At 40.3% G+C, this 14,542-nt stretch overlaps 2 protein-coding genes and 1 non-coding gene across 3 annotated transcripts; all 3 read left to right on the forward strand.

Annotated features, from left to right (window-relative positions):
* The first annotated feature begins 145 nt into the window (after positions 1–145).
* Positions 146–6,040, forward strand: LOC102289617 (zinc homeostasis factor 1). The gene is made up of 6 exons (XM_005929932.2): positions 146–302; positions 1,713–2,324; positions 3,147–3,428; positions 3,538–3,815; positions 4,935–5,122; positions 5,459–6,040. Exons 2-6 carry the CDS (start codon positions 1,715–1,717, stop codon positions 5,760–5,762), a joined length of 1,662 nt encoding a protein of 553 aa, XP_005929994.1. The 5' UTR covers positions 146–302; positions 1,713–1,714; the 3' UTR covers positions 5,763–6,040.
* An 835-nt stretch (positions 6,041–6,875) lies between these two features.
* On the forward strand, positions 6,876–6,962 carry trnastop-uca. The gene has a single exon. It is a non-coding gene; the product is annotated as a tRNA-Sec (tRNA).
* An 892-nt stretch (positions 6,963–7,854) lies between these two features.
* On the forward strand, positions 7,855–11,410 carry mrpl28 (mitochondrial ribosomal protein L28). Its single transcript, XM_005929931.3, has 6 exons — positions 7,855–7,995; positions 8,439–8,744; positions 10,005–10,157; positions 10,239–10,373; positions 10,473–10,559; positions 10,985–11,410. Exons 2-6 carry the CDS (start codon positions 8,460–8,462, stop codon positions 11,078–11,080), a joined length of 756 nt encoding a protein of 251 aa, XP_005929993.1. The 5' UTR covers positions 7,855–7,995; positions 8,439–8,459; the 3' UTR covers positions 11,081–11,410.
* Positions 11,411–14,542: the final 3,132 nt, after the last annotated feature.

A 14,542-nucleotide genomic window follows, 5' to 3' on the forward strand; every position in this document is an offset into this window, starting at 1 on the left:
ACAATCGGGGTTTAATTAGTGCAAATAAGCTTCACTTGATCTGCTTGGAGGGTATCTGAAGAGTGGGTGGGCCGTGTGAACGTATTTTCAACGTATTTTCTCCCACCAACGAGGGATGATCCCACCCACACCCTCCCCTGCTCACATGACTGTGATTACAGCAGAGGAGGAGTGTGGTGGGACAGAGAGAGTGAGAGATGGTGAGCACCATGAATGACACTTTTCAGCTTCAGCTGCACGGATCACATCCAGGAGTCCAACTTACCTTTTAGTGCCGGCTGAGGGACATCCACTTTTCCGGGGTAAATGAACTTTAGAATATATGACATGCTGTGGAAAGTTGGTCGTAGGTTTCATGATTGAAACGTGTTCTTGTTTGAAAAGTTGTTTCTCTGAAACCAAGACTGCTGCAATTATAAAAAAAAAAAAGTCGTCTTTAGCTCAAGATTTTAATCGCGAGAGTAATAAAAGGCTTTAAATGACTTTTAAAGTACCAAACAAAAAGCCCTCAAAAGGTGCAATGCTTCATTTCATGTATAAGAGTTCTACTTATTCAATCATCAGTGCGCGTATGCTGAGAAGTCATGAGTGCACCAGACGGCACAGAGGCATGTGGTGAATTGTGTGAATTGTATGGGCTCATGCAGCTGACATCCTGACCTTGAGTGTAACAGATGCTTTTGCAACATCGCAACACAAAGTGTAGCTCTTTGAGTTTGTTTCTTCAGGCAAGGACAAAACTTAATCTGACTTCAGGGATAGAATTCAGCTCTTAACTCTGAAATGTTCATTTTTGTGAAACATTTGACCCGTTTGTAGCTCCTGCGGTGGATGATGAACTCTCCAGGGTGTAACCTGCCTGTTGCTCTATGATAGTTGAAAAATATGCTCCAGCTCTCCCATGGCCCTGAACTGGATCAGCAGTTGAGAAAATCAGTGAATGGATGGATTTCAATAGTTATTGAAGTTATTTTTTTTTTTTATGAATTTCACTCTCTCACTCCTTTTTTTCTTGACTTTAAAATAATAACACATTCAACCATTGGATGCATAAATGGTTTGCATACATGTTGTTAAGAAAGAAGTTTTTCAAAAGACTCTAACCAGGCCTGTGAGAAAGTACATACATCTCATCCCTGTGACTTTATCCTCTCACATTATTTGCTTCAGTTCGCTGAGATTTGTGGGCTCCCTTGAAAGTCTTACCACAGCCTTTCAGTCAGATGAGGTTCTGACTTTGACCTGGTCATTACAACACCTTGGCTCTTTTGGCATTCTGTTGTAGATTTCCTGCTTAGCTTAGGATCACTGTCCCGTTGCATGATCCCATTTCAGCCGAGCTTTAGCTGTCGGACAGATGGCCTCAGATTTGACTGTAAGATATTTTTGCATACAGAAGAGTTCATGTTGCATGGCTTCAAGGTGCACAGGCCCTGTGGCTGCAAAACAAATCCAAATCCTTACACTCCCACCACCGTGCTTGGTAGCTGGTATCAGGTGTTAGTGCTAACATGCTGTTTTTTCAACAAACATCTCCACTTAGATTGAGCTATAAATGGTCATCACTTATTATTTATTATTATGCCAGAACATGTGGTTATAGTCACCTGTTCATGTGTTATGTGACTGTCGCCCTTCATGTTTGAGCTTGGTGCCTCCGGTTGGGTCTCAGATTCTGAGTGTTTTGAATGTTTCTGTACTCTTAATTGCAGGAATGCGGGTGTTACACTGGTCCATGCTGGGAGTGACCATTCTGCTGCTGATGTGCGAGATCGCCATCAGTCAGCTGTGTAAGTCTCTCATCACCCTGGTGGATGGTTTCCACACGCTCTTCATCCTCATGCACCTGGCTCTTCCTCTTCCTCAGACTGCAAGCACAATTAAAACATCGCTCTCCGCTTTGGAGCCCTCTACTTCTCCACATGCTTCCTCCATTGAACCTCCAGCTGGTAGCCAGACAGTCACTGCTCAGCCTAACCATGAGACACCATCAGTGGTCAACCCTCATCAGCCCTTCTCCCCAAAGATTTCCCCTGCAGCTCTAAACTGCGGTCTGTCTTACCACAACAGCAGGGTTCAGGTTGTGAGGGTTTTCATTTCTACCCTCCTACTGATCTCCTTATGTATTTCATACTCCATGGAAATTATCCACTTTTTCCTGAAGCCACACCCAGTGCATCAACCCCAGCTGCTTGTGGTGGTTGGAGTAGTCAGCACGCTCTATAAGATGCTTGTGTTCGGGCTGAGCTGTGATCTTCTGCGACATAAGAAGACCGGGGTGGGCGAGGAAGAGACTGGATCTCACCTACTAGTTAACCAAAAAGGTAACACACAAAAAAATAATGAAAGAAGGTAAAGGGCTAATTTATTTACCTGCACACAACTCTTCGGCTCATTGTACCATCAGGGATGGTAAGCATTGATCCAATCCTGCAGATTTACAGCTTCAAACCGCAGACCTGAGATCTGTTTTTTTAGTCAGTGTTGTTTTTTCTTATATTCTTTTCTTATATATTTTACACTCACATACATATTAATATCTGTACTCTGTTGCAAGCACAGACGCCCTGCCCACTTGCTGCTAATTTAAAGGTATCAAAGCATTAAAGAGCTAAAACAGCTTGTTTCATGCAGAAGATGAACTGAGCTGCTGCCAAGTTTCAATATAAGAGGAATAAAGATTATTTTGATCTGTGAATCATGCAAAGATACTTCAGTAGACTTCTAGAATGAGAATCACACAAGAGGAATGAAATGATTAGACGGTATAATAAACATAAAGCTACAGCCAGCATGTATTTCACACTAAATGTGGCTGCTTACAAATGACACAGTAGATTACAACACATTTCACTTTACTTCAGCAGATAAAGAGATATATTGGTGCACCCTTGGTTGCTAGAATTAGTTGCATTTATAACATCTTGGTAAGGCTGCCACAATAGTTGATTTTCAAAAATAATTATCAATTTATAGAAGAGTAGAAAGCTTTTTTTTTAATGGCTAGATTAGGCCAAGTGCATGTAGACGTTGGGAATGGATTATTAGCTATGTACTCTAATGTAGCTATGCAGTGTATATTCAGCTGTAAGGAAGATCAAATGGTGTCCATGTTTGCTTTTCATTCCTGTGTTCCACTCCCACAGTCCTGGCTGAGGAGCAATCCATGGGCCAAGAGGAATTCGAAGACATGAGTGTATCAAAAGTTGAGTCTGCTATGCACGATATGCTCCACAGCAAGGCGCTCGTCCTCTGCAATCCGGTAACCTCCAGCATCCCTGACACTGACGCCCAAAGTCAGCAACAACAGCCAGAAGTTCACCCGCCTGGATTTAAAGTAGTGCTCAGTGCTGAAGATTCGAAGGCTTGTAAGGGTCAGAGTGATTTCACAGAGAATCCTGAACACAACACCTGCACGGGACATCATGGTAACACTTCAGCTCTGTAGACTGTCCACTTTTTTTCTGTTCAGGTTCCTGTGTTTTAGCCCAAACAACAGTTTCAAAGCATGTGTTTTGCTCTTTTCTCATATTTCAGAGAGTCAAAATGCGTCTAAAACCTCTGATGTCTGCAAGTCATTACCTCATACTGAGAATCCGGTTCCAACCAACCGCTGGCCCATCAGACTCCTGTCATTGATCTTTGTCACTCAGGGAGTTTTTACGTCTCTTCTGGGCCTGATCAACAGTCTGGTGATGCTACTGATCCTCCCGGAGGTCATCGACAGCTCTGGTGCCTGCTGCCTCCTGGTTTACCTGGATCCTGGCCTCTCTCTGCTGGCTGTCATTACGCTGATTGCCACCTCTGCACCGCAGGTCACGCTCTGTGTGTTTATGTCATGCTAAACTACACACTTAAAGTTGTAATCATTTGAAAGGTCTGGAGACAGGCCTCTAGTCTGCATCCAGAATAGATGCACGACAGAATGAGTTCATCTCAAGCAGAGTATCTTTCTATAATCTACTTAGTTAACTGGCAGCAGAGCAACTGATTTTACAAATAAAATTATATTGCAGGAAAACTATGAAGAGGTTAAACACGTAATGCGGACTGAAAACAACACAACTGTAAATCCACACTATGAGAGTGTGTGAGAGGAAAAGCAGTGTACAGTAGTTTATTATTAAAAGTACAGTTAGAATATGCTTGTGCTTTAAGCACTTTGGTCAGTAAGACAGGTATAGACTTAGTGCATTAGTAAGTTTTAGCCAATTTGAAGTCAGGAAGGAAATAATGCAGTTATGGACAAGAGGTTCTGGTGGATTAAAATCAAGTATTTGAATAAATTAATGTGTAAAACACAGTTTTTCACATTAAATTGGTGGTTTAAATGTCTGCAAGCAAGTCGGGAATAGATATAAAAACATAATTCAAATGTAGGCTTAAAAAATCGATATAAGGTCAGCAGACGCAAAAAGTTGCTCTGTTTGAGAGTCAGATATTCTGGTTTATAGAACAATAAAATTGGTTGCAGCCAACAGGGGAAAAAAACTACATTTGTATCTAAGAGTCTTTATTGATTTTCATTTTTACTGATTTTTCTTTACTGCTTTTCATCAGAAAAAACTCCACTTTAGGTGCTTTTTTTGTGAAAAAACAAACACAAATAAACAAAAACAAACTTTAGACCATCCTGGTTCTCTGTGCAAAAGTCTGACTGAATGTCTATTATTGACATTTGTATCCATTTTCTTTATGTGCCATATCCATGTATATGTATGAATATATATACATGTATGTATATATATTTTGATAGAGGGCAGTCCACAGGATTTACAATAAGGTTATATATGATATATATAATAATATTATAGGTTTGCAGCTATTTCCCTTTTCCATATTCTCTGACAACACTGCTGCCAATCACTTTCTGGCACTTCCAAAGTGTGTTTCGTAGTACAGGCCTCTGTTTTCACTCTTGCTTCCCTCTGTAGTTGTACAGGTATGGGCTGCTGCTACAACAGGCCACACCACCACATATTTGCGTTACTGATCTTGGGCGGAGGATTGCATGCTTGCCTGGAGTGCAGGCTGTGCACGACCTCCACGTCTGGCAGTTAACTGAATCCCTCATTGTGGCCTCTGTTCATGTGCACTGCTACACGGGATTTCCAGCACACAGGTGAGACAAATAGGTTTCTGTTCTTCGGTGGTGTTCTGACAGTCAGCACTGAGTATTTAGTTGGGAATGTACTTAAAGAGGAGCTGTTGTGCCCATATCTAACTAAACGTTTTTATTCTAGCATTCTATTTCCATTCTATGTTAAATAAGGATCCTTTTCTAACTTTGCATAATGCAAGGTTACTCTAATAGAGTCAAAGAATAATAACATGGTGGTCAAAATGTGACCACCAGTCTCACTTTAACTGTCATTGCTGAGTGGCTATCATAAATATGATCTGTCTAAATTCAAAATGCGACATTTTATTGATGCAGGTTCATTTCACATGTATGCAGGTGTGCTGAAATGATGTCTGGAGTCACTAAAGTGCTGCGAAGTGCAGGTGTGAGCTGCTGCACTGTTCAACCAGAGTTTGATTCCACCTCGTTAGGCAGCGAGGACGGAGCTTCTCCTGTTATCCACAGAGAGGACCCCTCACCACCACCTCCCCTGGCGTGCAGTCTTTCCTGCGGAAAGGCCTGTGCCAGGAGTATGTGCTGTTCTCCTCCAGAGGAGGCGATCCAGAGCCTCCTGGCGCCACCGAGTGGAGAAACAAAGGAAGAGCCTCAGACTTTGATCATTGAGAACACTTTTCTCTGACAATAACCAAAGAATAACCACGGAGGAAAGAAATTAATCATCACATTCATTTCATGACGGAGAGGGGAAGATGGTGAAATGTGAGGAAATAAAATGACCCGAATAAGCTCAATATCAGTCTCGAGTTTTGTGGTGCTACTCCAAGAAATTTTATGCAGTGTGTAGTAAAATGGTTTAGATTTTTTTTGTAATCCCCTATGTCGCCATACTTGTGCCTGAAAACTCTGTTAGTGTTTCCAAGTTGTAAACAATAAAACAATAAAACAATAAAACAATAAAACAAATCTTCATTCTAATATGTTCTGTTTTTTTTTAAACGGGAGTAATAAGTAATAAAAATGATTCACTGCTCCAGATTGTTCACTCCAAATATCATTCTACGATTAAAATTTGGCTACAGCTATAACTCATCGTGAAATGCTATATTTGCAACATTACACGAGTTTGATACTGTGTGGAAAAGTTGGAGTTAATCTAAAATACAATAACAAACATTTATGGGTAAATTTCCTGTAAGTGTAAACCATGTGAGTCCTTCTTATCCCTGCTAAACATCTTTGTGATCTTGAAAAATATCTTGTGTTTAAGTCAAAGTCCCATGAAGCAAGAAGAGAAGAGCAGGAGGTGAGTTCAGCTATGTGTGAGATGTGCTTGAGATGCCTCTAGAAACCGCTTTACATCATCTAGGCTTTATGCATTTCTCATTTTTAGTCTTTTATTTATAATTTGAATGCTATTTAATGATATTTCTATTCAGCACAACACACCCAAAGACAATACAGCCATAATCAGCGGTCGGCTGTTTGGATTCTGTTGTAGCGGTGATGATGCAGCTTACCTTTGAGAAATCCGTGTGTCTCCTCCTTTATATTTTCAGACAGCCAATCAAAGCACGTCTGCTTTGCATAACAGCGCAGACTTGATTACACGTCTTTTCTTCAGTGATTTATTCGCACAAGAAAGATTAGATTATCTGTCTTACAGTAGACGATTGTTTTTGTCACCTATCTTTGATTAAAGCACGCTTGAAACAGTCACTGTATGTAGCACCGTGAGTCAGATGAATATTAAAGGTATGGGGTATTTATACGCGTAAAGAGGATGTCAGTAAGTGCCCGGATGAGCCTCGGTGGTCCGGGGTGCAGGCTTCAAACCTGTAGCTGCTTAGCGGCAGAGTGGTTCAATTCCACCTTTCGGGCGTAACGGCGAAGAACAGTTTTGAAATGATGAGTAATTGAGCGATTAATGATTTGTGTTGTATAAACGCTTAAAAACGCATTGTGCCACTTCCTGTCAACCTTCGTCATTGCTCTCCAAAATAAAAGTTCATGTTTACGGACTCTAATATATGAATATCAAAATAATATCTGAACTCCTCTTCAATGCAGGAGATGGTAATGGTCCTCCAAACCATGAGCACTTTAAACAGAAGGGTTTCACAAACAAAGTCCTACCTGTACACCGTCTCCACTCCGTCTTGTGACAGATAGACACATCTGCATATAAATATAACTGTTAAAACACATATATATGTAAAAAAAAAAGATTGTTTATATATTTTTATTTCTTTTTAAGTAAACTTCCTGCAGAGTTCAATGAACTACAATCCCTGCTATGGAGAGATTATCGTCTCTTGTTGAATCTCTTCTACTACTGATTTAGGTTCTCTTTAAGGATTTCTTTTCTTCTTTAAGCTTCTCCCTCCAGTAATTCATTCTATTTATCTGCACGCTAAGTGTGCAATGAAGTCTGATTAACTGACTAAAAGACAAAAACACCTTGACGTTAGGGTTTAAAAAACAGATTTCTTGTACATTTATTAAGTGTAATGCTGCTTATAAGTAATGAAGGATTTTAAGAATACTTCTACCGAATAATGAACAAAATACAGCGCTTAGATTCTTAAAGGAAGCTTTTGATGCAAAAAGATGAAAGAAACACAAACATAAAGCGTTTGTATAATTATGATGAGTATTTTACAAGAACGCGTCTTTCGTTTGTTCTGGTCTAAAGTACATTTTTATTTTCTGCCCGTGGGTGCACATCCGGTTTGCCCGGAAAAAGCGACAGAGTGACGTCTTCTCTCGGCCAATCATATGTGACGCTGTTTGCTCTTCGCGGAAGTTGCGGCCAGTAGCGGAGGATTCACGATGCCCTTGCTGGCTTGATGTTGAGAAAACGTGGATTAAAATCTCCATTGTTGTTTGACGGCGTTGCTTTTTCTAATTACGCGGTGAGACCTTTTAATGGTGCTGGTACAGACACTTATGGAGGGCTTGTTTCATTAAATAAGCCGGTGTGTAACTGTGTTGTTGGCCTGCATTGGTTAACGATCAGCTAATATCATCAAACTTATTCTGTTTCTGTATCCCAGTAGTTATTTATCAAAAGAAATAAACGATTCAGAAAAATGTTCAGCTTGTAATTACATAAGGCATTTCTGGGAACTGAAAAAAAATACTTTCTGAGTCTTCATCGCAGTTCTCGCTTCATTATTTTAAGAATGCAACCTGTCACAGAAAAATCAGGAAGTTTTTCCTCTTTTATTTCTGCACCAGAATATTTTCTGTATGTATTAAAGCTGTAACCCCTGCAAACACTGGAACACTGTTGATTTTTTTGATTGGTCAATACAAGCAACACTAAGTTTTGTTCTTTCATCCCTCTGTGTTGCAGATTTGACTGTCAAAAGCAAAAATGCCTCTTCTGAAGTACTCCCCTAAAGTGTGGGAGGCCCTTAAAATGAAACAGGGCATCTATGCTCGTCTCCCGAAGCACTACCTCAAGTCACTTGAACAGAAGGAACCCACACCTGTCCACTGGAGGCCTCTAGGAGTCCAGTACCGAGCCAACCCCAACACGGGGCTGAAGGAACGGGTGCAGGATGTCCCAGTCCCAATCTACTACCCTCCAGAGTCCCAGGACGGCCTGTGGGGAGGAGAGGGCTGGATATCGGGCTACAGATATGCCAACAATGACAAAGTTAGTCTGTAGAAGAATAGTTTTTTTTTTTGTCTTTTTCGTGCTGCTGTTGTGTTCTTTTGATTTCCTCTTTTGATAATTTTCTATAAGAATATTATATTATATAAAATGCTTGTATGAAAGCAGGGGGCAGCTTCTGAAGAACAGAGCATTAGAAGTTGTATTCCTGAGTTTGCTCCATTTGATTTGCATCAAGCCATTGTGTTTTTACAGAGAACCATTCACAAAAGTAAAGTGATCTTGAAAATATGAATTGGGTGAAAATTAAAAGCTTTACTGCTGCTTAGTAAAAATGGCAAAGCGCTGTATTGCTAAAGGAGAACATCACCTGCTGTATTATTGGCTGTGAAAGTTCAGCGTTTATATATATATTAATCTGAGAGAAAAATTCTACATGATCAGTATCAGGATTTATAACAGCTGATAAATGAAAGTCAGAAAAGTAAAGATGATGGGAGAAATGTCCTTCAGCTATATTATGAGTGCTGATGTTTCGTAGTTTGTCCAATAGAGGACACTCTGCAGCAGCTTCCTTGTTGGCAACATGGGCTTGGAGCACCACAAATACAACAACCAGCAGATCCAAGCAAGGTTGGGGAAAGTGTAAACAACTGAAAAAAGTTCAAAATTCTGCCTCAAGAGGAAATCACTAAATCGCTCACAGGCCCGTGTGAGCCTACAAACCACCTCCTCCACCTGCACATATATCTCTGTTTGACAGGTGAGAGATGATGTGAAAAATAGGTGAGGCGCCTCTTCACCATAGTTCTGTAGTAGAACGCCACCTAAACCAAAAGAGGAAACATCTCCTTACAAATAATGACGATAATAATTCCTTATTTGAATCATACCGAGACAGATTTATGTGCCAGCTCCTCTTTCAGGTCACACGAGGCTTTTGTCTTGATCAGAACCACTATTTCTTCTTTAAGAGCAAGTCTGTGAGGAGTTTGTTTTTCTCCACGAGCTGTGGGATGAACTCTGACTGCTGCTGTCTTGCAGTAGTAGTTTAATAGAGTGGAGCTACAGGTCATTTGATAATGACAGACTCATTGGAGAAGCAGCTGATTATTTTCAGTGATATATTTGACTATTGCCAATGAGAATACTTGTGGTGAACCACCTCATGTGATATTATGTGATATATTTATTATTTAACCTGAGAAAATTAAAAAAGTGCTCGTTTTACTTACTCAAATGTATTTTTTCGTGTGTGTGTTTTGAAATAGTTTAAAAGTTGTCTAAACTGTCTTTGTTTAGATGTCCACTCGTCTGAGGAAAACTTGGAAACCACAAGTGTTCAAGAGAGAACTTTACAGCGAGATCCTTGACCACAAGTTCACCATCCCAGTCACAGCTCGCACTCTGGACCTCATCGATGCTGCTTATGGCTTCGACTATTATATCCTCAAAGTAAGAGAAAACTACTCCGGTTCAACATGAACTTTTTCTTATTGTGTTTTCCATGTGTCTCTAACTAATGACTGGTTGTAGACACCAAAGGAGGACCTCAACTCCAAACTGGGGATGGACCTGAAGAGGGCAATGCTGCTTCGTTTAGCACGCAAAAACACAGAGCTTTACCCTAATGACCCCATTAAACGAGAAAAGGTTTACGAGAAATACAAGGTATGTACAATATGTCTGAGTCAACCGAGGATCTGGTGAGTAAAGTCATCAAAGGAAAAAATAAATAAATAATACTCCCACTTTTTTCTCTGTGAGCAGCAGTTTGAGATCCCAGAAGAAGTGGTAGAGTGGGCTGGTCTAAGTCTGGAGGAGGCTGTGGAGAAACAGCGGCAGCTGGAGCACAAAGTAATGAGTCATTTAAGTTTTAAGTTGGTGTGTCTAGAGTGAGTTATGTGTCGGTATGTGACATTACATTTACAGAAAAAAGGTTGTGAGAAAAGGGAAACCCTGCAGGAGGAAGACTGTTTCCTATTTATCCACAGGCCTCTTTACTGATGGATTTGAACCCTTAGTTTTTCCTATTAAAACCACAGTGTTGCTTCCAGGACCATGTGAGATGAAAGCTGACAATGTTATTCTTTGTTTTATATTAAAATGAGCTGTAACATTTAAAGGTCATGAGATACATCTTTTGATAAATCTCTCTTAAGCTACATTTGAAGCATTTTTGATATTTTTAAGTTATTCATCTATGTTGCAGTAATAAATTAAAAGAAAGGCCTACACATGAGACCAACATGTTTAGTTGTCTTTATATTCTTGTCCTTCAGGAACCTGAACCTCTGTTTAAGGTCTGTGTGGATAAGCTGGTGGAGGAGCTGCACATGAAGAAACTGTTGGAGCCACACGTCATAGAGAAGAAGTGATATCTTGAACCATTTGTGTAACTGGAAAAAATTATTAGGTTGAACTGTGAAGCTTCTCTGGATCTGGGGGAGAGTTTGAATCCCCACATCCTTGTTTCTGAATGCAACCGAGAAGAGCGCAAAGGTGAAAGTGACAGAAGAAACTAAGCCATGTTGGTTTAATACTTATTTATCCTATTTCACTTATGGATTATTCCTCTTTGCATTTAACAGCCTTGCATAAGGAAGTTCAGGAATTAAGGGAAAAGCCTCCAATGGTGTAAATATTCCCTGAGCAGCTCTGACATGAGGCACATGTATAGAAAATAAAAGATTCCTTTTCTCTTAAAACTTGATTCTGTTTGTTTGTTTTTTAAAGAATATTTAATGAGTTTATTTTTTAAATAACTTCAATTTGAAAACACAATTATCAAACCATATAATATATGTTTATATGTACCTTTTCCTTCAGTTAACATGGTGTTAAGGTGTTACTTATCCACAGATGTCACTGTACATTGTCCACACTGTAATACATCCACCTGTGCTGATATCGACATGGCTGTGACAGTGGGTCTTGAGTAAGTCGGAATATTATTGAAAGAACAATATCCACCAGTGTCGCAGCAGAGGTGTTACAGCAGTGAAGCACATAGACTGGTAGCAAAACCCAGAGTGAAAAAATTACCTGCTAATTAATATTACCGTGCATGCAAAGATATCGAGAAATTTACCGATTTTTTTCCCCGTTTGTTAATATCATCACTTTACTGAGTTCTTTTGATTCCTCAGAAGCATCCGATGGAAGACAAAACACTGCTCAGTAGACCATTTAACACTTTATTTCTCTTTTACAATACTCCTAGAAGGGAGATGCGTCCTGCAAGACACGTTGCCGCAGATCTCAAAATGGTGACGAGCCCCTGACAGTTTTATTACAGAAGATCTCTCATTATAGTCTAAACAACAGCATTCCAGTAACTCCACAGAAAATGGTTCCCTCTTATCTATATTTTCCCAGGCAAGCATAGTCTCGTGTCTTTATTTTCAGGGCTGTGTCCACTTAATGCTACACTATATAACTTTATAGCACTTATTAATAAAAAGCAAAGCATAATTGAGGCACTGAAAATGATTTAATCCCAACTCTTCCAACTGACAAAAAAAATCAGTTTGTGTGTTGATTTCAAAATTCAAGACTGTTGTTATTATATAAGCATAACACAAATTAAGGTAATTGTCAATGGAAAATTGTATTCAGTAGTCAGTATAATCTTTTAGTGATATAAGTTTGCTTATGGTAGGATGCTGTTTGTAGTTATTTGTATTAGGAAATGTTTAACCATGTATACTTAGAGGTGTATAATCAATTGTGTAGTGATAAGTTGTGTAGTGATAAGTTGTGTGATCTTTAACAGGCTACAGAGGCTTGGTGTGTATTCCACACTAGAATGCACACCTACATCCTGGGAGCATGGGAAGAGGTCGCATCTTGTCTTAATTGTTTCATTGTTTTAACGTAGCTATGTCTGTTTTAGTCTAAGTGCTTTAACTGCTGGACTTCCTCACCGTGCCATCTAGGGTGGGGGAGACTACCCTCTTTATGACCAAGGATGTACCTTTTGTTTTCATGTTATATGACCCTTTGATCACACAACACACACACACACACACACACACACACACACACACACACACACACACACCACACACACAGCTCAAGAAGTATAAATAAAGATCAGGGCAGTTCTCGTGCGAGTCTCAGTGTGGAGACTGCCCTTGCTAGCAAGAAGTTCTGTGTTTCTCTTCTCTGAGTCTTTACTGAAGAAGTGTTTTAGAACATTTTCCCTAACAGTAGTTACAGAAGCACAGAATAAAGGAGTCAGCTGTAATTTGTATTTATGTTACTACCCAAAAGTTGATTCTGTTCATCTGGGAGCGTTTTCAGTGGGAGAAACGTTTCGTCACTCATCCAAGTGACTTCTTCAGTCTCAGCTGACTGCAGGTTTCCCCAATCTTATAAACAGTACATTTGCATAATGACTGAAACCAGCCCACTGAAGGAACAATGGGCTGGGAGGTCAGTTCCTTAATCTTAATTATGCAAATTCTCATGACCATTGATCAACAACCACTGATCAATGGCCATGAGTACCATTCACAGAGAGTTGGGGAATGGCTGCAATCACAGCATTGTAAGATGGCAAAAGATGTACCCTTAGGCCCCCTCCTCGATTCAGAGATGGTCTTTCGCTTTTTATGTAAATGGCCTCCTTGACTCCGCGTTCAAACCAGCGTTCTTCCCTGTCCAGGATGTGTACATCCTCATCATTGAGAGAGTGTCCACTGGCCTGTAGGTGTAAATAGACTGCAGAGTCCTGGCCTGACGAGGTAGCACTTCTGTGTTGTGCCATGGTAATTTTTCTTTTGCAACAACTCATGAGAATTTCAAAGCTGTTCTTTAACACTCCGACACTGGTCTCTCAATCTCCCCTTGGAGAACCACGAGCTTCTCCATGATGGTATCAAACTTCCGTTCTGTGGTGTTGTCATTCTTTTGCTCAGATAGCCGATTCTGAGAACTCACGACTGCAGTGAGCTGTTCTACGATGTAATCCAACTTTCACTCAAAGGTGTTATTTTGAGCAGGCCTCTCCTTGATGTAAACCAATATACGTACAGAGGTGTTATTCTGAGTATTCACGGCAGCTGTAAGCGTCTCCAAGGTCTTAACCATGCTGCTTTCAATGAGCCCATTTTGAGAAACTCACGCCTCTCCCATCGTTCCAATCCCAGCGGGCAGCCTTGTGGGGGTTTGAACAGCCGGTTCCGCTTTCTTAATTCTTTGATAAGTCAGGGCCAAGCCAGCTCCGATCAGCCAGAACCCTGTTACCATGGTTCCGAATAGGTAGATATCTTCAGCACTCAGGCTCACCCAAGCCCAAACTTCTCGTTGAGAAAGGGGTGTCAATTGCATTTGGGGACCAGTTGATCCAATCCATAATTCCTCTTTTAGGTTTTAGAGAACAGACTGTGAGAGAATGTTCCAGGGAAAAGTAATACAAAAAACACGAGACTAGACAAGGACATAAGAGGCTAAGCAGGGAAGCTAAGGGAGAGGAGGAGGAGGAGAGGAGAAAAGTGCGACCGCCTTCGTCAAGAGCAAGAGCAGAAAAATGTGTTTGCAGCAGCACTGACGATGAAAGGTGAGAGATAAGAAACAATACAGAATCTTGGTCTTTTCCCCCTAGACACAAAGCAATGACTAACACAACACAAGTAAGCAACAGTTTGAGCTTCAGCCTGAAGAACTTTCTCACTGAAAACAAAGCCTTTTTACATTTTTCAATCACTTGTGTATATTGTCCTCAGTGATCTTCTTTCTTTCAGTCATTCCATCATCTTCTGTCACAGTTCAACTATTGTTTTACTACTTGTTTTTTTCATGTGCAAAACAAAAGCACATCCTCTTGATTTTAAGGT

The sequence above is a fragment of the Haplochromis burtoni genome, unplaced genomic scaffold (genome assembly GCF_018398535.1).
Source record: "Haplochromis burtoni strain Fernald_Lab_line unplaced genomic scaffold, NCSU_Asbu1 Contig_128, whole genome shotgun sequence".
In the NCBI taxonomy this organism is placed as follows: domain Eukaryota; kingdom Metazoa; phylum Chordata; class Actinopteri; order Cichliformes; family Cichlidae; genus Haplochromis; species Haplochromis burtoni.